The 25,377-nt window shown below is 38.1% G+C and overlaps 2 protein-coding genes across 2 annotated transcripts; both read right to left on the reverse strand.

Annotated features, from left to right (window-relative positions):
• Positions 1-4,539: 4,539 nt before the first annotated feature.
• On the reverse strand, positions 4,540-5,484 carry LOC124525164 (olfactory receptor 9A4-like). Its single transcript, XM_047097690.1, has one exon. It carries the CDS (start codon positions 5,482-5,484, stop codon positions 4,540-4,542), a length of 945 nt encoding a protein of 314 aa, XP_046953646.1.
• Positions 5,485-16,754: 11,270 nt separating this feature from the next.
• On the reverse strand, positions 16,755-17,699 carry LOC124525162 (olfactory receptor 9A4-like). Its single transcript, XM_047097688.1, has one exon. The coding sequence runs from the start codon at positions 17,697-17,699 to the stop codon at positions 16,755-16,757; it is 945 nt and encodes a 314-aa protein (XP_046953644.1).
• Positions 17,700-25,377: the final 7,678 nt, after the last annotated feature.

Raw genomic sequence — 25,377 nt, forward strand, 5'->3', positions numbered from 1 at the left:
GAAAGAAGAAAGTATGGTCAATAACTATGTCGTACACCTGAAATTAATATAACATTGTGTGCAAGCCATACTTAAATAAAAATAAATAAATAAATAGTCAACCAAGAATCTTATATCCAGAAAAACTATCTTTCAAAAATGAAAGTCAAAAAGAGACATTGCCAGATAAACTAAAACAGACCCCTCTTATAAGAAATACTGAAGAAATCTCTTCCAACTAAAAGCAAATGACCCCAGGAAGTAATTAGAATCCATATACATGCAAAGAAACAGCATTGGTAAGGGTAATTCTGTAATGATGTAAGACAGTATAAATGTATATTTCTTCCCCTGCCTTCTATTAACTGATTTATTTTAATATAATTTATTGTCAAGTTGGCTAACATACAGTATATAGAGTGTGCTGTTGGTTTTGGAGGTGGGTTCCCATGATTCATCACTTACATACAACACCCAGTGCCCATCCCAACAAGTGCCCTCCTCAATGCTCACCATCCATCTTCCCCTACCGCCCCCCCCATCAACCCTCAGTTTGTTCTCTGTCTTTAAGAGTCTCTTATGGTTTGCCTCCCTCTGTCTCTGTTTGTAACTATTTTCCCCCTTCCCTTCTCCCATGGTCTTCTATTAAGTTTCTCAAGTTCCACATATGAGTGAAAAATATGATATCTGTCTTTCTCTGACTATTAACTAATTTAAAAAGCAATTGTATTAAAAAATAAGTAAATAGTTGTATTGTTGAATAGATAACATAAACAAATGTAATACATTTGCCAATAATAGCACAAAGGAGGTGGATAGAGGCAGAGCTGTTCTGGAGAAAGAAAATGACACCAAATGGCACCTTGAATCTGAGGAAAAAGTTAAGAGTACCAGAAAAGGTAAATGAGGACAATACAACAAATGCTATAAATATATACTTGCTCTTCTTTCTTCTTCCATGTTCTTTAAAATATATATAAAGTAAAAAAGCTTTTAAATTAAAAAATACAAAGTAATAATTGTAACAATGTATTGCTAAGCTTGTAACTATATAGACACTGTAAGAACAGTAAGAAAAGGAGGGGAGAGAGCTACATAGGAGTAATGTTTCCCTAGCTAACTGGCATTGTTAGTATACATCTGAAGTGAATTCTAAATTAAGATGTACATGGCAAGTCATAGAGCATCATCAAAAAAAATGAACTTTTAAAAGTTTTAAACTTTAAAATGAAAATAATCAAAGATATCAAAATAAAAAGCCTTTAAAGACAAATATCATATGACTTCACTCATATGAGGACTTTAAGATACAAAACAGATGAACATAAGGGAAGGGAGGCAAAAATAATATAAAAACAGGGAAGGATACAAAACATAAAAGACTCTTAAATATAGAGAACAAACAGAGAGTTGCTGGAGGGGTTGAGGGAGGGGGGATGGGCTAAATGGGTAAGAGGCATTAAGGAATCTACTCCTGAAATCATTGTTACACTATATGCTAACTAACTTGGGTGTAAATTAAAAAATAAATAATTTTTTAAAATAAAAAAATTAATTAAAAATATAAGGAAAGAAAGAAAGAAAGAAAGAAAGAAAGAAAGAAAGAAAGAAAGCTTTTGCACAGTGAAGAAAACCACCAAGAAAATGTAAAGGCAACCCACTGAATGAGAGAAGATAGTTGCAAATGATATATTGATAAGAGTTATGATCTAAAATTAAAATTATTATTAAATTATTATTTAAAAACAATACAACTGAATAGCAAAAAAAAAAAAGCCACCCACAAATAATCCAGTTTAAAAATAGGGAAAGGTCCTGAATAGACATTTTTCCAAAGAAGACTTACAGATAGCAAATAGACACATGAAATGATGCTCCATATCATTCATCATCAGGGAAATGCAAATCAAACCTACATTGAGATATCACCTCATGCCTGTCAAAATGGCCAAAGTTAAAAAATACAAGAAATAACAAGTGTTGGCAAAGATGTGAAGAAAAAGAAATCCTTGTGCACAATCGGTGGGAATGTAAATTGGTGCACCCCCTGTAGAAAACAGTATGGAGTTTTCTCAAAAAAAATAAAAATAGAAATACCATATGATACAGTAATTCCACTACTGGATATTTACCCAAAGAAAATGAAAACACTAATTAGAAAAGATACATGCACTCTTATGTTTATTACATCATTATTTACAATAGCCAAGATATGAAAGCAACCTAAGTGTCTACTAATAATTGAATGGATAAATGTATATATGTGTGTGTGTGTGTGTGTGTGTGTGTGTGTGTGTAAAATGGAATGGTACTCATTCGTTAAAAAATAAGCTCTTGCCATTTGAGACAGTATTGACGGACCTAGAAAGTAATATATACTAAGTGAAGTAAGTCAGACATTGAAGGACAAATACCATATGATTTTACTTATATGTGGAGTCTTAAAAAACATAACAAATGAACAAAACAAAACAAACAAGCCAAAAAAACTCACTACAGAACAAATTGGTATTTGCCAGAGGGAGGCGGGTTGGGAGATAGGTGTAATAGATAAACAGGATTAAAAAGTACAGACTTTCAGTTATGAAGTAAGCACCAAGATGAAAAGCACAGCATAGGGAATAGTCAATCATATTGTAGCAATGTTGTATGCTGACTACACTTATTGTGGTAAACACTGAGTAATGTATAGAATAGTTGAAACAATACACCATACATCTGTAACTAGTGTAATGTTGTATGTTAATTGCACTTCAATTTAAAAATAAAGAGTAGTATAATCCAAATAAATAAATGAATAAAATATTATACTAGTAAATATTGACTTCCGTAAAAGTAATGTAACTAGGATTAATATATAAAATGATGCAGTGGAAAAGGTGACCAACATGCGTAAACAAGAAGGGTTTTCAGTAGAGAAATAAAAACTGTAAGAAAGAATCAAAGGAAGATATTATAAACTAAAAAATACTGCATGAGAGGAAAAGAACTCCTTTCATAAGCTCATCACTAGACTCAATAAAGCTGAAAAAAAGAATCAACAGATTTGAGAATAGGCAATATTATATATGTACAGCATATGTTTACTAAGTTTCCTACTGTCTAATTACTTGGACCAAAATATTTTATATTCCCACCAAAAATATATAAAATTTCCTATTCTTGTGCTATGAAAAGCCTTTGTACAAATTAGAAAAGGCATCCTTTCTGCATTACTGAAGGAGAAAAAACTGACAGACCTCAGAAAATGAATGTGGATGTGGGTAAATACCTTTGTGACAACCTTCAGCCCTTTCTCTAGCCAATGAAGTCCCATTACAACCCACTGGTTGGCTAGCAGAACATGGGTTGGATTAAGGCCCCACTCAACACCTCATCTAGTGCCCATATGAGGTGAAATCAACTAGGTCATATGTGGTGGTCTTCCTTATCCTCATCAAATGGAAGGCATCCCCACACAGCACTCTTTGCAAACCTATGGAACACCATCATCCACTGCTGGGTGTCTCAATATATCCACCCAGTTCAGGTGCTGAGTGTTATTTAATCAACACCTTCCATCAAATCCCTTCCTCAAACATTATGAATATCCTACAACTGCATTGCTAAATAGCCATGCTCTGGAATTCCTGAAGGACTGTGAGTTAAGAGGGTAGCTTCTCATTCCTTTGATGCTCCCCACAGACAAGATCTATGGAAAGGTACTAATACACATGGATTTGGGAGACAAAGAAATAAAGGCATCATGAAGCCTGAAGTCTGGGTCTGGGAGCAGTCTCACTAGAAATAGTTGATTTAAGCAGCTGTAAAATGCTAATTCTCTGTAGAATTAGTCATTTAATTCTTATTTGTCTCAATTCCCAAACATCCCAAAATATTTCATATATTTACTTCACAAAGATTTACTGAAAAAAAAAAAGTATTCCAATCCCCATCTCACCAATCTAGGTTGCTTCTGTGGCAAAAAAAATGTATATAACATTTTATTTACTTTGCAGTAGAATGGGACCAGAATAAACCACACGATAAACGACAAGAGTAAGAGAGAAACATAATATTTAAAATACATGTGGCGATCTTGTCAAGAAATTGGACAAAATATAGAAAAAGTCTACAACATTTAACAATGGTGACAACAACAACAAAAGTGAGCTTCTCTTCCTTGGTACTCTAATTATTCCAGACCTGCACCCTTAGCCTTCTCCCATATCCTTCCTCCATCAAGATACACATTTTGAGAAAGGGATTATAAGCGAATTAACTGAGCTATAGATTGCTACAAAAATATATGTGTTTCTTTTCTCTACTTCCTCCCACTTCCCAAAGATATGCTTCCATAGTTCAATAGTGGAAGCAGCAGGAACTGATGAATGAGATTCTAGTGGGCACAGATGGGTTTCATTTTCATCTTCTTTGTCTTCTTCCATGGCCTGTCTGGAAACTGTACATACCATTTGCTTCTGAAAGGATGATAATGATAAGAGAGGAATTAGGGTTTTCTAGGTTACTTAATAATCCCCAATGATTACTGTGTTTCCACACAAAATTGACATAGAAGAATCAATCCTTGACCAGTCGACAGCAGCGTTTCATACCATCCCGAAGGGCCTCCTTGACTTTGTCATTCCTCAGGGTGAAGATGAAAGGGTTCAGGAAAGGGGTTACCACAGAAATAAACAGGGAAACTATCTTGTTGTACTCAGCAGCCTGTGTTTGCTTAGGTTTTACAAACAGGAACAAGCAGCTTCCATAGCCAATCACAACAAAGATGAAGTGAGAGGCACACGTAGAGAAGGCTTTCCTCCGGCCCGAGGCTGTGGGGATCTTGAGGATGGTAGAGATGATGTAGGTGTAGGAGACTATTGTTGGGGCCAGCGAACCAATGATAATGACAACAGCCATTAAAAAGAGAACAAACTCTGTGAAAAGAGTGTCACCACAGGATAGTTTGAGCAGTTGCCCTCGGTCACAGAAAAAATGGTCTAACAGATTTGACTTGCAGAAGGTAAACTGAAATGTGGCATAGACTGGCCATATTTCAGAGAGGAACCCAAACACCCATGACACAATGACCACCCAGATGCAGGTGTGGCTGTTCATAATGATGTTGTACCTCAAAGGGTTACAGACAGCCACGTAACGATCCACAGCCATCGCTCCCAGTAATGCGAACTCTGTGGTCCCCACAGCAAGGTACAGGAAGAGCTGGGTGACACATGCAGCCAGAGATATTGTCTGCATCCCAGGGAGCATCAATCCCCAAAGCATCACAGGCACGATAATAGTTGTAACCAATATCTCCAAGGCAGAGAGATGACCAAGGAAGAAATACATAGGGGACCACAGACGTTTATCCACACAGACAATCACGATGATGACTGTGTTTCCCATTAACGTTGCTGAGTAGAAGAAAAAGAATATGGCAAAAAGAGTGTGGTGTAGTTCTTGGGACCCGGGAAAGCCTAGAAGGCAGAACTCAGTGGCACCAGAGAGATTGTTCATCATTTACTCCTTGTTTCTGTTTTTGAAAAACCTAGAGCTCGAAGACTGGTAACATGGCTCCACATGGTCCTGTTCTCCAAAGAGAAGGAAGACAGGTTAGGATGAGAAACTATCTCCAACCTGAAGACCAGGTGAAAAGCCCTGACTGCAATGCTCTGCACAAGGCCACACCTCAATGTGGTGACCTCCAATCTACCTCAAGATCACCTGTCTTGAAGATGAGGACTCCTTCATCTCTATAGAGGATAAGAACCCTTTCTTGTTTTTTTACACCACTGGATATGCCTTCTCTCAGGGGACAGAGGATAAGAGTGTTAAACTGGCCACTTATGAAGCTGTGTTGATCAGCCACACCAGGCCTGGGATTGTGTCATTTCCTCTTATGTTAATTGTAGCAGATGATAGAAAGGTGTTCTAGGTGATGTTCAAAACATGGAATATTGAACCCTGTGCCTCATCTTTACTAGTACTGTCTAGACTTATCGTGGGGCAGTAGAAAAGCAGCAGAGGACTAAGACCAACACCCCTGCTTTCCCCAGAGTGTAAACTTCCATTGTACAGAGCAGAAACATCTATAAATGAGAACTATAGAACTTGAGATAATTTCCCAGGGAAGAATCATTCTTCTCTAACTCCATGTGATTTGCAAAGTGCTGGGAGGGAGGAAAAGTGGCACCTGGCACTGACAAGGATAGATATGAGGCCAGTAGGCCCTTAGGATGTCTGTCTGGAACTCGACCTCTCACTTTTAATCCTATTACTCAAATGTCATCTCCTCAGAGGATTCTATCCAGTAATCCTACACCAATTAGGAACGGCTTGCTAGCTTATGGACTTTACCATTCTTTGTAGCACTTTTTATTACCTGATTTGATATGTATACTAACTTTATTCCTTCATTGAACATTAAGCAAATTCAGCAGTGGATAGAACAAACAAAAATTCCTGCCCTATGGAGCTCACATTCAAGGGGAGGGTGGATGCCAGATTATATACAAGACAAGTAAGTACAATTATGATGCTAGTCTATTCATCATGCTGGAATAAATATAAGGCAAGGAAGAAGGACAGGAAATCTAATTTCATGTATTCACAGTTCATCTATGATACTAGAATATAAACTCTATGAAGGCAGGGACATGTGTGTATATATCTATCTATATCTGTGTCTGTATCTACATCTATATTTATATCTATATTATTGTTGAGCTATAAAGTCATGCTGATAAATTTCCCTACATGATGGTTGCTTGGATGTGTGCTATATGGTTAAATAGTACTTGATGCTCATTAAAGCAGTCGGGCCATACCCCGTGGAGCCCACTCTTCTTGATTTGCTTTCATGGCTCACATTACCATTTCCCCGTCTTCACTTCCCTTACTCATGCCACCTCCTCCAAGCCTCTGAAGGTTGGAATCATGGGCAAACAGGTTAAGAACAGTATTGTGGGGATGGCTCAGTGATCTGCATTGCTAAAATGTCTGTGTATTGAGCACTGGGTGAAAAAATATAGAAGAATCTTAGCAGTGACTGTTTTTAACATTGGAACAGAGGAGAAATAAATCTGCTCTCTGCTGTGTAGAGGGGATTCGGTGATGTCCTCAACCACTCTTTAAGCTCTGGGCCTTCTTTTTTCTAACAGGTAGCCAAGCCCAGAACTCCAATCTGATCTTCTCCTACTCTTTCCTTCCTAGGGGAAAACCCTGAGAAAATACTCACCCCCATGGAGGGGCCTCTCCACCCTTCTCAGACTCTCCAGGACTTGGATAACTTGTCTGGCTACTGCTGATGCATATACAGGGGCCACAGCAACTTACTCAACAGGAGCTGAGCAGAAAGTCCAGAAATAACAGCATTGTGGGAACTGAGGGTCTCTTTCTCTCTCCTTCCCTCCCACTACCCTCCTTCCCAAGGGGACTTAGTCACTGAGGTACCTGTTCTTAATTAGCCCAGGTTCAGGGCGTCCCTAAGCAATCAGACTGCGGAAAGCAGAACAAACTTTTAGTTATTCCCTTTTTTGACCAATTAAGTGTCAGAACTTTCGAAACTTTTTGCTTAATGAAGAAACCTGAAATCTCACCAATCACAGGCTTTCAATACCAAAACTGTCTCCTCAAAGGCCCCAAGTCTAGGATTCAAGAGACATCTCAGACTCTAAGCAGATTACCCCTTCTGCCCTATATCCTAGACTCTTCTCCGATTCTCTTAGCTATTCAGAGAAAAAATCATCCCCTAACCCCCAATAGGACACATTACAATTGACATCTAAAATGTGTACCAATATCCTAAAAGCATGCATATTGGTCTCAGTCAAAGCCTTAACTTCACCAGAAATCCCCTACAAAGCCTGTTTGCTCCTTCACTCATTTCATAGAGAAGCTCCTGCTCCTAACTCTGAGGACCTTCCAGAAAACTGGGGAGAGTTTCTGCCCCCAAATTGTACTTCACTCTCTGCTACTGTCTCAGGTTTCCACTCTTCTGAACACACATGCATCTGTATGCATTCAAGCAAGATTCTTACATTTATTTCTATGGTGTGTCCATGTTTGCCAGCTGGGCACTTCAAAGTCGGGACAGCATAAGGACAGCCAATGTAGGCAGTTATATTTACAACCTGAACCAACTGACAAATGTAAATTGTAAGTCTGCTTTATGCTAGAGCGAGACAGAAAAAATGGCAGCTACAACCATTTATCTGGATTTGGGATTTCATTTGAAGTATACCTGTTAAGTCTGAGAGTGTCAATAGATGCAGAAGGGTATAATTTGGGAATAATCTTCCTTGCCATTTCTGATGTTGCCAAGCCCAACTAGATTGCCATATGATATTAGAAAAAATTTATAAGTATGTATCTGCATATTCTTTATAGAAAATCTTGTGAAAATCTATTCTGAAACCTTTTCTCTCTCAGTTAACAATATACAAAAATAGATAAAAATAGATATATATGGGAATGCAAGCTGGTGTAGCCACTCTGGAAAACAGTTTGGAGGTTCCTCAAAAAATTAAAAATAGAACTACCCTATGGCCCAGCAATTGCACTACTCGGTATTTATACAAGAGAAACAGGTATGCTGTTTCGAAGGGACACATGCACCCCAATGTTTATAGCAGCACTACTAACAATAGTCAAAGTATGGAAAGAGCCCAAATGTCCATCGATGGATGAATGGATAAAGACAATGTGGTGTATATATACAATGGAGTATTACTCGGCAATCAGAACGAAATCTTGCCATTTGCAACTATGTTGATGGAACTGGAGGGTATTAGGCTAAGCGAAATTAGTCAGTCAGAGAAAGACAACTATCATATGACTTCACTCATATGAGGACTTTAAGACACAGAACAGATGAACATAAGGGAAGGGAAGCAAAAATGATATTTAAAAAAGCGAGGGGGACAAAACACAAGAGACTCTTAAATATTGAGAACAAACAGAGGGTTACTGGAAGGATTGTGGGGGGGGGGATGGGCTAAATGGGTAAGGGGCATTAAGAAATCTACTCCTGAAATCATTGTTGCACCAGATGCTAACTCATTTGGATGTAAATTAAAGAAAAAAATAGAAGCTCCTGTAACAGGCAAACTAAATGAATAAAAATTTTAAAAAATAGATATATAAAGCATATCTATACATGTTGCCCACTTTTATTTCTGCATAGTGTTCCATTATAGGGATGCCCATTCTTTATTAGTTATCCCTCTGCTGATCATTGCTTATTGTGTTCATTTTATTGTGAAAAAATGATGCTATAAATATCTTTATACATCATAACTCCATACACATTGATATTTCTGATAAATCCCTAGACTGGGCACTTACAAGGTAGATATGTTAAAGGCATTGGTTTCTATTAACACCAATTATATTCCAAAGATTTTGGATTGATTCACACTGACACTAAGACTGTGTGATAAGAGCACTCTTGATTTCCTGATCTGCTACTAACCAAAGATATGATCATAATTCATTTAAATTAAAGACAACAATATTAAAATACCTTAAATGAGAAATCAATTGGAAAACCTGCTGAAGTAGAAAATGTTTTGAAAGTTAAAAATTACCAAAACTGATTCAAAAAGAAATTAAACATGTTTCCTAAGTATTCCTAATATGGAAAATAATTGAATTCATAATTTAAAATGCTCCCACACAGAAAACTATAGTTTCAAGTGGCTTTACTGGTATATTCTATCAAATTTTTAAGGAAGAAATATTTCCAATTCTACATAGAATTTTCCAGAAAATTGAGCGCAAGGGAACACTGCTCATTAATTTTATGAGGTCAGAATTAAATCTTGATACCAAGGACACTGAAAGAAAAGAAAACTAAGAACCAATATCCCTTGTGAATATGAAAGGAAAAATCCTTAGTAAAATATGAGAAAATAAAATCCAGCAATACTTAAAGAGAATAATGTGCCATAACAAAAGGATGGTTTTATTCCAGATATGCAAGGTTGGGTTAACATTGGGAGATTAATTAATATAATTCATCATATGAACAGAAATAAAGAGAAAAACCACATGGTCACTTAAACAAGAGCAGAGAAGGCATTTCACTAAAATCAACATCCACTGATGAAAAACTCTGATCAAACTAGGAACAAATGGAATCTTCTTTAAACTCATAAATAGAACCCACCAAAAATCTAATTCTAACATGAAACCCAATGATGAAAGACCTAATTTCTTCCTCCAAGATAGGGAGGAAGGCAACAATATCTGTTCTCACCACTTCTATTCAACATTAAACTGGACATCCTAGCTAATGCATTAAGGCAAGAAAATGAAATTAAAAGCATACAGTTAGTAAATAAAGAAAAAATATTTATTTGCAGATTACATAATCCATTATGCAGAAAATCCTAAGAGATCCACAAAACAAAAACAAAACCAAAAACAAAAACTTCCCAGAAATAATGAGTGATTACCAGGCCCACAGGACAAAGGCCTCAATATATAAAAATCTATTGTATTGGTACATACTAGCAAGAAACTAGAGATGAAAATAAAAATTATAATTTATAATAAGATGCAAAAAATGAAATACTAAAAGATAACGAACTGTACATGACTATACACTTGAAACTATAAAACATTGCTGATACAAACTGAGAAATACCTAAATAAATTAACATTGTATTTTCATAAATCAGAAGCTTGAATTTTGTTTAAATGCCTTTTTCTTTTCAAATTAGTCTCTAAATTCAATAAAATGTCACTCACAATCCCAGGAAGTTTTTATTTTAATATTGAAAAGCTGACTCTAAGATTTCTATGCAACTATGAAGAACTAAGAAGAGCCAAAAGAATTTTGAAAAAGAACAAAAAAGGTGGGAGACTCACAATACCTTATTTACAACTTAATTTAAGTTACAGTAATCAAAACACTATCTTCCTTACATACTATGATTAGATCAACAGACATAAACCAATAAAACAGAATAGAGAATTCAGACACAAATGCCAACATATATCTTTAATTGATTTTGACCACATGAAGTGTTGGTGAAGGTGTGGAGAAACTGGATCTTTCGTACACTGCTGGTGATATAAACAACAACAAGTAAACATACACTTACCCTACAAAGCCATAATTCAACTTCACTCTTAGATATTTTCCCAAGCTATAAGAAAACACACATCCACAAAAGACATCTTCATGAATGCAATTTTATTCACAATAAACTCGAAAAACCCAAGTGATGATTAATAAGTGAATGGATAAATAAATGGTACATTCATACAGTGGAACACTACTCAGAAACAAAAATCTATTGATAGATGCACCATCATGGATAATTCTGTACAGGGCTACAGTAAGCAAAAGAATCCTGACATAAATATTATTATTTCATTAATAAGCTCAAGAAACAAAAAATCTGATCTATAATAACAGAAAACAGCCTGAGGTTAGGAATGAAAATGGAGATTTATTCAAAAGGAGCACAAAGAAACCTTTAGGGTGATGAACATATTTTATAATTTGGTTGTGATAGCTACATGTATGTATACATTTGTTAAAACTCACTGAAATTTACACATCAAATGGCTACATTATTGTATGAAAATTAACATTAAAAGTGTTGAAAATATTTTTTAAATAAATCCAAACTATAACAGGAGAGGGCTCATCATTAGGGGATTGATGGCTAGAGAAATGAGGTAAGGTTAAGTGAAGTATAAAGTTATATTAAGTGCAAAGTATATAAATGAAGGCTAAACAGAATAGGTAGACAAAGTAAGGTATGTCAAATATGGTTGTGGATTAGGTGTGAGGATGGGGAAAGTTAAAAGAACACAAGGTGAAGACCAGGCTTAACTAACCCTAATGGATGTCAGAATGTAACAAGTAATTTCCAGACCATTCTCCAAACAGATGTTCTCTTTGACCACGTTCTATCACCTTTTTGAGTAACTTTCGGCAAGCACCTCTTGAGTTTACAAACAAACTTTAGTTTGTAAAATGGATGACAGATATAAACCACCAGTAAAGCTTATAACATGAGAGCACAATTTTAAAATATTCGTCTTTGGTGAAAGTTAAAGGATCTCAAGATAGTGAACAATCGTGGATAAACTATTGAGATTAGAATCAGGAACCTGAATGCTAATTCCTTTTCATACCCACCAGCTATGTTATATTCAATTCGGTGTGTGAGTGTTCAACTCTCTGGCTTTGGTTTTCTCTTCTGAAATATCAGGGAAGTGAGGTACAGGATGTCTGACCTCTCTTTCAGAATCTCTACCTTGCCCAAAGTGAAGGGGCAAGGAGCAGAAACTGAGCTAGTCCTTGAGCCTTGTAATGATGCACTGAGCCTCTCAGCCTCCTGCTGAGGCTCTCCACTCATTGCCTTTGGTCATGGAACCCCTCTGCAAAGCTAAACTTTTTGTCAGAATCAGCTCTTTCCAGATACCATCGTGGGCACTCATAGACCACACCAGACTCGGTACCTAAAGTTACCCTTGATTACTGGATTGTTTATGTGAGTAAAGCTGGTGACTGCCCAAACTCAAAGTTGGCCAAACCTGAAGGCCATTCCATGTCTATATTTTTTCCATATTCCACATAAGCACACTAGAGACACAGGCAAGAGGAGAAGTCAACATGGACCAGAGAAAGAAAGAGCCACCTTGATGATCTAGGAGGACAGATAGGGTTATTACCCCAAGTGCTGAATGCCTGCCCACAAAAGAAGGGATGAGAGAAAATTATCCTTACTTGCCTGCCTCAAAAGTCTGCTAACTGACCTTCACGTCTGCCATCACTTCCCTCTTTCTACTCTGTTCTCCCCATAACTGCTTGAGTGATCTTTTAAGACACAGATTGCATCAGGTCTCTCCCCTGATTAAAACCTTCTCACTGCTCATTGGTCACTGTGCCGAGTGCTGTAAGGATCTATATGATTTCTAGAAACGCTTCTCTCTAATGTCGTCTGTGTTTCCCTTCCTTCACCCCATGCTGTCCGGCAGCACTGACATTCTTTTAGTTCTTTCAAGGGCTTTAGTGCATGCTCTTAATGCACTCTTAATGTGCTCGCTCCATTCCCACCCAGCTTTGCCTTGTTCATGCCACACACAGTTAATGATCACTTTATTTTTTTAACTTTTTAAAAAATGTTTATTTATTTAATAATTCTTTGAGAGTTATTATAAATAATCTCTTTGAGAGAAGAGAGCACAAACGGGGAAGGGGCCAAGAGACAGGGAGACACAGAATCCAAAGGAGGCTCTGAGCTATCAGCACAGAGCTCAATGCCAGGCTCAAACCCACAAACCGTGATATCATGACCTGAGCTGAAGTTGGATGCTTAGCCAACGGAGCCACTGAGCCACTGAGCACCCCATGATCCTTTCTTATAGGGGCTTTCCCTAACCTCCACAGACATATTCAGGTTCCCTGTCAGGTGTTCTCCAAATACCCTTGTAGTAGATGCTATGTGCCTTCCCCAGACCTCCCTCAGGACCAAGGTACTTGCCCCACCCCATAGCTGAGGTTATCCCTAGAAATTGCCCTCAGTTAAGCAGAAGTGCCTCCACCAAGATTATAGCCTTTCCTCTAAGGTAGGCTGTACCCAATGACCTGTAGATGCAGGAGTGCAAATGTCCAGCTCCTGTGTTTGAGGTAGGGACACAAGTCAGCACAATTCTAAAGAGCCATCCTAGCTCCAGGGCTCCCGGTGGGATTGGTTCCTCCTGGGGTTGAAGCCTCTGTGGCAACTTCATCACCAGTCAGCTTCCCCTCTGCCCAAACATATTCTCCCCCACATTTTTACAGGAATTGTCTCAAAGATCACTCCCAGACTTAAGACAACCTGACAATTTCTTTCCTGAATGATCCACAGTTTTAATTATATATATATATATATATATATATATATATATATATATATATATATATATTGTGTGTGTGTGTGTGTGTGTGTGTGTGTGTGTGTGTGTGGTTTCACTCTGTATGGTATATCTCTTCACCAAACATGCTCTATCAGGAAAGAGACCATGTACACTATGTTTCCCGCTATATTTTCAGCACACTGTATGAAAGGTAACTGCTATTCAAAAAATGTTCTTGCTGAATGATCTGTTCTTAATTTTCAATCAAGTTGGACTCTTTCATAGTTTCAAAAACCATTTATATTTTTCTTTATTGAACTTACCAATTTAGAAGGGAACTTTATGCACAAATAAAGCAAACCTTTATTTTAAAAAATAAAAATTGGGGCACCTGGATGGCTTAGTCAGTTAAGCCTCTGAGTCTTGATTTCAACACAGGTCATGATCTCATGGGTTCATGAGACTGATCCTTGTTTCAGCGTCTGTGCTGATGGAGCCTACTTGGGATTCTCTCCTTCTCACTCTCTCTCTGTCCCTCCTCTGTTCACATGCACTCCCCCTCTCAAACACTTAAAAAATTTTTAGTAACACTTTATTTATTCATTCATTCATTTATTTATATTTTTATAGTTAAGTATTTTATTCTTATGTGGTTAACTTTAAGTCTTTTAGTATCCTGGGGTCTGTGCTTTCCTCAGAAAAGTCTATGTTCATAATCCAAGTAACTAAAAAAGGAGTGAAGAAAAATGAACATAGTTGCAGAGAAATAAGGGTGTCTATTAAGTGCACTAAATACAAGCTGTGGTGACACTAGAATAGGAGAGACAAAGGAGAGTAAGAAATCTTCAAAGAAATGATGATTGAAAACTTTCCAAATTTTATGAGAAACATTAATGTACACACCCAAGAAAATCAATGAACTCCAAGTGAAATGAATTCAAAGAGATCTGCACACAAATACATAATACTAAAATTACTAAAAGACAAAGAACAAATCTTTAAAGCAACAAGAAAAAAATAATTCCTCACATACAAGGAGACTCCATTGATATTAACAGGTGACTTCTCCTGGAAACAGTTAAGACTGAAGGTAATGGGATGACATATTTAAGTGCTTAAAGAAAAAACATGGTCAATCAAGAATCTTATATCCACCAAAACTACCTTTCAAAACTGAAAGCAGAGGAAAGACACATAACTCCCAGAAAAACTCAGGGCACCAGGGTGGCTCAGTTGGTTAAGCATCTGACTTTGGCTCAGGTCATGATCTCATGGTTCTTGAGTTGGAGCCCTACACTGGGCTCTGTGCTTACAGCTCAGTTCCTGGAGCCTGCTTCAGATTCTGTGTCTCCCTCTCTCTGTCCCTCCATAATTTTCTCTCGCTCTCTCTTAAAAATAAACATCAAAAAAAAACCTCCCAGAAAAACTCAAACAGAAAATTTGTTGTTAACAGAGTCTTCATACAAGAAATACCAAAGAAATTTCTTCCAACTAAAAGCAAATCGTCCCATCATCTACTGCTGGGTGGCTCAATATCTCCACCCAGTTCAGGGCTGGCTGGAGTTACTGAGTGTTACCATTTAATCAATACCTTCCTGAGGCACCTGGGTGGCTCAGTCAGTTAAGAGTCTGACTCTTAAATTTTGCCCAGGTCAAAATCTCAGGGTAGTGAGGTCCAGCCCTGTGTCACTAATAGCATGGAGCCTGCTTGGGATTCTCTATCTCTCCTCCTCTCCTCTCCTCTCCTCTCCCCTCCTCTCCTCCTCTCCTCTCCTTTCTTCTTCTTCTTCTTCTTCTTCTTCTTCTTCTTCTTCTTCTTCTTCTTTTCTCTCTCTCTCTCTCTCTTTCCCCCTCCACCCACTCACATACATTCTCTCCTTCAAAATAAATAAATAAACTTTTTTTAAATAAAAAATAATGAAAATACTTTTAAATTCCTCCTTCGTTCAAATACCTTGCTCCAACATGATGAGCTTCCTACACTTGCATTCTCATAAAACCATGCCTTGTATTTCTGAAGAGCTGCAAGTTGAGAGGGTAGCTTCTCATTTCTGTGGTGCTCCCCATAGAGAAAATCTATGACAGGGTACTGAGACACTTGGATTTCAGAGACAAAGAACCACAAGCATCATGAAGCCTAAAGTCTGAGTCTGGAAGTAGTCTCAACAAACATAGTAGATTTAAGCAGTTGTACAACACAGGATCCTTTCTCTAGAATTAGTCATTTAATTCTTACTTGTCTCAATCCCCATACGTCCCAATACCAATATGTCCCAAAATATTTCATATCTTTACATCACTAAGACTTACTAAAAGTATTCCAATCCCCGTATCTCCACTCTAGATTGGCTCTGTGGCAAAGAGTATATAACATTGTACGTACTTTGCACTAGCAATGGGGCCAGCAGAGAAAAACCAGCAGAGAAAGGAGAACCATAGAATATTTAAAGTGCATACAGCCATTGCGTCAAGAAATTACACAAAATACAGGAAAATCTCTACAACAGTTGATAAAGAAACAAAGTGAGCATCTGCCCCTTGGGACTGATTATGCCAGATGCCTCCCCACCCCTTCTTCCCACATTCTTCCTTCCCTAGGAAATACATCCTCAAAAATGCATTGCAGGAGAATTAATTGAAGGATACAGAGCTATAAACATGGGTGTATTACCTTTCTTTAATCATCCCACTTCCCAAGGATATTCCTCCATGGTTCAAGAGGGGAACCATCACAAACTGAGGAAAGAGATTCTAGTGTGCAGAGAATAGGTTTCATTTTTATCTGTCTTGTCTTCTCCAACAGCACAGATTGGAGGTTGTACAAAACTGATCTTTGAAAAGATGATAATTATAAGAGAGGAGCTAGGGTTTCTAGGTTAGTGAATAATTTATAGTGAAGACATTGCCACCCAAAACTGATGTAGAGAGATTTAATCCTTTACCAGTCGACAGCAGCGTTTCATACCATCCCGAAGGGCCTCTTTGACTTTGTCATTCCTCAGGGTGAAGATGAAAGGGTTCAGGAAAGGGGTTACCACAGAAATAAACAGGGAAACTATCTTGTTGTACTCAGCAGCCTGTGTTTGCTTAGGTTTCACATAGAGGAACAAGCAACTGCCATAGCCGATCACAACAAAGGTGAAGTGAGAAGCACACGTAGAGAAGGCTTTCCTCCGGCCCGAGGCTGTGGGGATCTTGAGGATGGTAGAGATGATGTAGGTGTAGGAGACTATTGTTGGGGTCAGTGAACCAATGATAATGACAACAGCCATTAAGAAGAGAACAAACTCTGTGAAAAGAGTGTCACCACAGGATAGTTTGAGCAGTTGCCCACGTTCACAAAAAAAGTGGTCTAACAGATTTGACTTGCAGAAGGTAAATTGAAATGTGGCATAGACTGGCCATATTTCAGAGAGGAACCCAAACACCCATGACACAATGACCACCCAGATGCAGGTGTGGCTGTTCATAATGATGTTGTACCTCAAAGGGTTACAGACAGCCACATAACGATCCACAGCCATCGCTCCCAGTAACACAAACTCTGTGGTCCCCACAGCAAGGTACAGGAAGAGCTGGGTGACACATGCAGCCAGAGATACTGTGTGCATCCCAGGAAGCAGCAATCCCCAAAGCAGCATGGGCACAGTAATAGTTGTGATCATGATCTCCAAGGCAGACAAATGACCAAGGAAGAAATACATGGGAGACTGCAGACGTTTATCCACACAAACAATCACAATGATGACTGTGTTTCCCATTAATGTCACTGAGTAGAAGAAAAAGAATATGGCAAAAAGAATGTGGTGTAGTTCTTGGGACCCAGGAAAGCCTAGAAGGCAGAATTCAGTAGCACTAGAAATATTCCTCATCATATACTCCTTTTTTCTGCTCCTTGTAAAATCTAGACATCAAAGACTGGTAACATGGCTCCACATAGTCCTGTTCTCCAAAGAGAAGGAAGACAGGTTAGGATGAGAAAATATTTTCAACTGAAAACCTGGTGACATGCCTGACTGCAATGCTCTGTACAAGGTCAGACATAAATGTGATCACCTTCAATCTAGCACAAGTCTGCCTGTCTGGAATAGGGGAAGACTCCTGAATCTCTACTGAGGATAAGAAAACGTTCTCTGTCTTTTTACACCACAGGATAGGCCTTCTCTCCAGGGACAGAGGATAAGAGTGTTTAAACTGACCACTTATGAAGCTGTGTTGATCAGCCACACCAGTCCGGGGACCGTGTCATTCTTCTTATGTTAACTGTAGCAGATGACATAAGGGTGTTCTAGGTGATGGTCAAATCATGGAACATTGAACCCTACACGTCATCCTTACTGGTATTGTCTAGACCCAACTTGGGGTAGTAGAAAAGCAGCAGAGGACTAAGACCAACACCCCTGCTTTCCCCAGAGTGTAAACTTCCATGGTACAGAGCAGACACATCTACAAATGAGAGCTCTGGAGCTTTCTGGAGATCATTTCCCAGGGCAGAATCATTCTTCCCTAAACCCATGTGCTTTGCAAAATGTCAGGAGAGAGGAAAGGTGGCACCTGTCCCTAACAAGGATAGATCTGAGGCCAGTAGCCCCTGTGGATGTCTGGATCTTGACCTCTCACTTTATTCATCCCATTACTCAAATGTCATCTCCTCAGAGGATTCTATCCAGTAACCCTACACCAATTAGGAATAACTTGTTCATTTTTGGACTTTACCATTCTTTGTAGCACTTTTTATTACCTGATATGATATGTATACTAATTTCATTCCTTCACTGAACATTAAGCAAATTCAGCAGTGGATAGAACAAACAAAAATTCCTGCCCTGTGGAGCTCACATTCAAGGGGAGGGTGGATGCCAGATTATATACAAGACAAGTAAGTACAATTATGATGCTAGTCTATTCATCATGCTGGAATAAATATAAGGCAAGGAAGAAGGACAGGAAATCTAATTTCATGTATTCACAGTTCATCTATGATACTAGAATATAAACTCTATGAAGGCAAGGACATGTATATATATATATTATTATTGAGCTATAATGTCATGCTGATAAATTTTCCTACATGATGGTTGCTTGGATGTGTGCTATATGGTTAAATAGTACTTGATGCTCATTAAAGTAGTTGGGCCATACCCCGTGGAGCCTACTCTTCTTGACTTGCTTTCATGGCTCACATTACCATTTTCCCTTCCTCACTTTCCTTATTCATGTCACCTCCTCTAAGCTTCTGTGGGCTGGAATGATGGGAAAACAGGTCAAGGACAGAACTGTTGGGATAGCTCTCAGTGATCTACATTTTTATAATGTCTATATAATGAGCACTAGCTGAAAAAAATACAGAAGAATGTTAGCGGTGACTGTTCTTAGTACTGGGACAGAGAAGAATTGAATCTGCTCTCTGCTGTGTAGAGAGGGTTTGGAGATGAGCCTCTCAATTCTGCTGCTCCACTATTCTACCCCTCAGAAGCTAGGCCTCCTTCTTGCAGGCAGCCAAGCCCAGAACTCTATACTTGATCTTCTCCTACTGATTCCTTGGCAGAAAGCAACTGTGAGAAGACACTCACCTTCATGGAGTGGTCTCTCCACCACTTCTCAGGCTCTCCAGGACTCAGCTAAGGCTAACTCCTATCTAGTTACTGCTCAGGAGCCAGAGCAACTTTCTTGGGAGGAGCTTAGGAAAAAGCCCAGAAATAACAGCGTTCGGGGAACTGAGGGTTTCTCTCTCTCTTCTTCACCCTCACTACCCTCCTTCCCAAGAGGACTTAGTCACTGAGGTACCTGTTCTTAATTAGGACGCCAGGTTCAGGGCGTCCCTAAGCAATCAGACTGTGGAAAGCAAAACAAACTTTTAGTATTCCCATTTTTGACCAATTGTCAGAACTTTCGAAACTTTTTGCTTAATGAGGACACCTGAAATCTCACCAATCACAGGTTTTCAATACCAAGACTGCCTCCTCAAAGGCCCCAAGTCTAGGTTTCAAGAAGACATCTCGGACTCTAAGCAGATGATCCCTTCTGCCCCTATATCCTAGACTCTTCCCTGATTCTTTTAGCTATTCAGAGAAAACAAGCATCTCCCAGCCCCCAGTAGGACACATTACAATTGACATCTAAAATGTGTACCAATATCTTAAAGCATGCATGTTGGTCCCAGACAGTCCTAACTTCACCAGAAATCCCCTACAAAGTCTGTTTCCTCCTTCACTCATTTCATAGAGAGGCCCCTGCTCCTAACTCTGAGGACCTTCCAGAAAACTGGGGAGAGTTTCTGCCTCCAAATTGTACTTCACTCTCTGCTATTGTCTCAGGTTTCCACTCTTCAAAACACACATGCATCTGTATGCATTCAAGCAAGATTCTTACATTTATTTCTATGGTGTGTCCATGTTTTCCAGCTGGGCACTTCAAAGTGGGGACAGCATAAGGACAGCCAATGTAGGCAGTTATATTTACAACCTGAAACAACTGACAAATGTAAATTGTAAATCTGCTTTATACTAGAGTGAGACAGAAAAAGTGGCAGCTACAAAACATTTATTTAGATTTGAGATTTCATTTGAAGAATACCTGCTAAATCTGAGAATATCACCAGGTGAAAAAGGGTATAAATTGGGGACAATCATCCTAACCATGTCTGACATTGCCCTAGCCCAACAAGATTGCCATATAATCTTGGAAAAATTTCCTAAGCATGTATCTGCATATTTTTAACAGAAAATGCTGTGTATATCTGTTATGGCATTTTATCTCTCACTTCTCAAAATAATCCATGGGTATACAGTCAATCTATGAGAAAGGAGGCAAGAATATGCAATGTGAAAAGAAAGTTTCTTCAATAACTGGTGCTGGGAAAAGTGGACAACTCATGTGAAAGAGGGAAGTGGACTTCTTTCTTACACCACATACAAAAATAAGTTCAAAATGGATTAAACACAAAATGTGAGACCTGAAACCATAAAACCCTTAGAAGAAAACATAGGCAGTAATCTCTGACTTCAGCCTTAGCAACATTTTTCCAGATATATCTCCTCAGGCAAGGGAAACAAAAGCAAAAATAAATTATTGGTACCACACCAAAATAAAAAGATTTTGCACAGCAAAGGAAACCATCAGCTAAATGAAAAGGTATCCTACTGAATGGAAGAACATACCTGCAAATGATATATCTGATAAAGGATGAATATCAAAATATATTTTAAAAACGTATACGATTCAACACCAAAAGCCCCCAAATAATCCAATTTCAAAATAGGCAGAGGACCTGAGTAGACATTTTTCAAAGAAGACGTAAAAATGGCCAACAGACATGAAAAGATGGTCAGCATCACTAGTCGCCAGGGAAATGCAAATCAAAACCCAATGAGGGGCGCCTGGGTCACTCAGTGGGTTGGGTGTCCGACTTTGGCTCAGGTCATGATTTCACAGTGCGTGGGTTCGAGCCCTGCATCGAGCTCTGTGCTGACAGCTCAGAGCCTGGAGCCCACTTGGGATTCTGTGTCTCCCTCTCTGCCCCCTCCCTCACTCATACTTGCGCTCTCTCTCGCTCTCTCTCTCTCTCTCAAAAATAAATAAACATTAAAAAAAAATTTTTAAACCCACAATGAGATATTATCCCACACCTGTCAGAGTAACTGGAAACAACAAAACAAAACAACAAGAAATAACAAGTTCTGGCAAGCATATGGAGAAAATACAACCCTGCTGTACTACTGGTAAGAATGTAAATTGGTATAGCCACTGTGGAAAACAGTATGGAAGTTCCTCAGAAGTTTAAAAATAGAAATATGATATGATCCAGTAACCCCACCACTAGGTATTCACCCAAAGAAACCAAAAGCACTAATTAAAAACAACACATATGCTCCCCTATGTTTATTGCAGCAATTCTTCAATTGCCAAGATATGGAAGCTACCTAAGTGTCCATCAGTAGACGAATAGATAAAGACAATGTGGTACACACACACACACACACACACACACACACACACACACACGGGCGCACACACAGAATATTACTCAGCCATAAAAAAAATGAGATCTTGCTTTGTTGTTGTGACAACATAGATGGACTTAGAGGATTTTATGCTAAGTGAAATAAATCCGACAGAGAAAGACAAATACTGTAACATTTCACTATGTGGGATCAAAAACAAAAACAAATAGAACAAACAAACAAAAGTAGAAACAGATGCATAAATACAGAGAACAAATAGTGCCTGCCAGAGGAGATGCGGACAGAGATTGGGCAAAATGGGTAAAGGGGAGTGTGTGATACAGGCTTTCAGTTATGGACTAAGTTGTTAGGATGAATGGTACAGCATAGAGAATATAGTCAATGGTACTGTAATGGTGTGTAATAGTGTTGTATGATGATAGACGGTAGCTACAATTGTGGTGAACATAGCATAATGTGTAGAGTTGAAACCACTATGTTGTATCCCTAAAACTAATATAACATTGTGTGTCAATTATACCTCAATAAAATAAAACAAAAATATACAATTTAACCCAAAATTTAAGAGGATAATTTCTCCTATCAACACATTTTGGCTTTCTTTTTTAAAAATTTTTTTGCATAGTACTCCATATGAATGCCCCATTCTTTATTAGCTAGACTCTTGATCAATTTTGCCTGTTGTTTACGTTTTTACCATTTAGCCCATTTAGTCCTTTACCCATTAATTATCCCCCCACCCACAACCCCTCCAGCGACCCTCAGGTTGTTCTCTACATTTAAGAGTCTTCTATGTTTTGTCCCCCTCCCTGTTTTTTTTTAATTATTTTTGCTTCTCTTGCCTTATGTTCATCTGTTTTGTATCGTAGATTCCACATATGAGTGAAGTCATATGATATTTGAATTTCTCTGACTGACTTATCTCACTCAGCATAATACACTCTAGTTCCATCCATGTTGTTACAAATGGCAAGATTTCATTTTTTTGATTGCCAAGAAATACTCCATTGTATATGTATATATACCACATCTCCTTAATCCATTCATCTGTTAATGGACATTTGGGCTCTCTCCATACTTTGACTATTGTCGGTAGCGCTGCTATAAACATTGAGGTGCATGTGTTCCTTCAAAACAGCACACCTGTATCCCTTGGATAAATACCTAATAGTGCAATTGCTGGGTTGTATGGTAGTTCTATTTTTAATTTTTTGAGGAACCTCCATACTGTTTTCCAGAGTGGCTGCACCAGTTTGCATCTCCCCACCAGCAATGCAAAAGAGATCCTCTCTCTCTCTGCATCCTCACCAACATCTGCCGTTGCCTGATTTGTTAATATTCGCCATTCTGACTGGTGTGATGTGGTATCTCATTGTGGTTTTGATTTGTACTTCCCTGATGATGAGTGATGTTGAGCATTTTTTCATGTGCCTGTTAGCCATCTGGATGTCTTCTTTGGAAAAGTGTCTCTTCATATCTTCTGTTCATTTCTTCACTAGATTATTTGTTTTCCAGGTGTTGAGTTTGATAAGCTCTTTATAGATTTTGGATACTAAACCTTTATCTGATATGTCATTTGCAAATATCTTCTCCCATTCTGTCAGCTGCCTTTTAGTTTTGCTGATTGTTTCCTTGGCTGTGCAGAAGATTTTTATTTTGATGAGGTCCCAATAGTTCCTTTTTGCTTTTGTTTCCCTTGCCTCCAGACACGTGTTGAGTAAGAAGTTGCTGCGGCTGAGGTCAAAGAGGTTTTTTCCTGCTTTCTCCTCAAGGATTTTGATGGCTTCCTGTATTACATTTAGGTCCTTCATCCATTCTGAGTTTATTTTTGTGTATGGTGTAAGAAAGCAGTCCAGGTTCATTTTTCTGCATGCTGCTGTTCAGTTTACCCAGCACCATTTGCTGAAGAGACTGTCTTTATTCCACTGGATATTCCTTCTTGCTTTGTCAAACATTACTTGGCCATAGATTTGTGGGTTCATTTCTGGGTTCTCTATTCTGTTCTATTTATCTAGGTGTCTGTTTTGATGCCAGTACCATACTGTCTTAATGATTATAGCTTTGTAATGTATCTTGAAGTCCAGAATTATGATGCCTCCAATTTTGGTTTTCTTTTTCAGGATTGGTTTGGCTATTCAGGGTCCTTTCTGGTTCCATACAAATTTTAGGATTGTTTGTTCTAGCTCTGTGAAGAATGTTGGTGTTATTTTGATAGGGATTGCATTAAATATGTAGATTGCTTTGTGAAGTATTGACATTTTAAGAATATTTGATCTTCCAGTCTATGAGCATGGAATATTTTTCCATTTGTGTGTGTGTGTATGTCTGCAGTTTTTTTTCATAATATTTCTATAGTTTTCAGTGTATAGATTTTCCATCTCTTTGGTTAGGTTTATTCCTAGTTTTTTATGGGTCTTGGTGCTGTTGTAAATGGGATTGATTCCTTGATTTCTCTTTCTGTTGCTTCATTATTGGTGTATAGAAATGCAACCAATTTTTGTACTTGATTTTATATCCTGTGACTTTGCTGAATTCATAAATCAGTTCTAGCAGTTTTTTGGTGGAATCTTTTGGGTTTTCCATATAGAGTATCATGTCATCTGTGAAGAGTGAAAGTTCCACTTCCTCCTTGCTGATTTGGATGTCTTTTATTCCTTTGTGTTGTCTGATTGCTGAGGCTAGGACTTCCAAACTATGTTGAATAACTGGTGAGAGTGGACATCCCTGTCATGTTCCTGACCTTAGGGGGAAAGCTCTCAGGTTTTTCCCCATTGAGACTGATATTAGCAGTGGGTCTCTCATATATGGCTTTTATGATCTTGAGGTATGATCCTTCTATCCCTACTTTCTTGAGGGATTTTGTCAAGAAAGGATGCTATATTTTGTCAAATTCTTTCTCTGCATCTACTGAGAGGATCATGTTGTTCCTGTCCTTTCTTTTATTAATGTGATGTATCACATTGATTGATTTACAGATATTAAACAAGCCCTGTATCCCAGGTATAAATCCCACTTGATTGTGGTGAATAATTCTTTTAATGTATTATTGGCCAGTATCTTGTTGAGAATTTTTGCATCCATGTTTATCAGGGAAATTGGTCTTTAGTTCTCCTTTTCAGTGGGTCTTTGTCTGGTTTTGTAATCAATGTAATGCTGGCTCCATAGAATGAGTTTGGAAATTTTCCTTTCACTTCTATTTTTTAGAACAGCTTCAAAAGAATAGGTGTTAACTCTTCTTTAAATATTTGGTAGAATTCCCCTGGAAAACCATCTGGTCCTAAGTCTTGGGAGTTTGTTGATTACAAATTCAATTTCTTACTGGTTATTGGTCTGTTCAAGTTTTGTATTTCTTCCTGTTTTGGTTTTGATAGTTTATATGTTTCTAGGAATTTGTCCATTTCTTCCAGATTGCCAAACTTATTGGCATATAATTGCTCATAATATTCTCCTATTATTGCTTGTATTTCTGCAGTATTTGGTTATGATCTCTCCTCTTTCATTCCTGATTTTATTTATTTGGGTCCTTTCCTTTTTCTTTTTTTTCAAACTGGGTAGGGGTTTATCAATTTTGTTAATTCTTTCAAAGAAC

This window comes from Lynx rufus, unplaced genomic scaffold, assembly GCF_022079265.1.
Source record: "Lynx rufus isolate CCGP_SWC_20201006 ecotype Redwood Valley unplaced genomic scaffold, mLynRuf1.p SCAF_4, whole genome shotgun sequence".
Lineage (NCBI taxonomy): Eukaryota > Metazoa > Chordata > Mammalia > Carnivora > Felidae > Lynx > Lynx rufus.

Excerpts from the sequence above, each read along its gene's own strand:
- LOC124525162 (XM_047097688.1), bottom strand. The coding sequence starts at position 17,699 with ATGATGAGGAATATTTCTAGTGCTACTGAATTCTGCCTTCTAGGCTTT.
- LOC124525164 (XM_047097690.1), bottom strand. The coding sequence starts at position 5,484 with ATGATGAACAATCTCTCTGGTGCCACTGAGTTCTGCCTTCTAGGCTTT.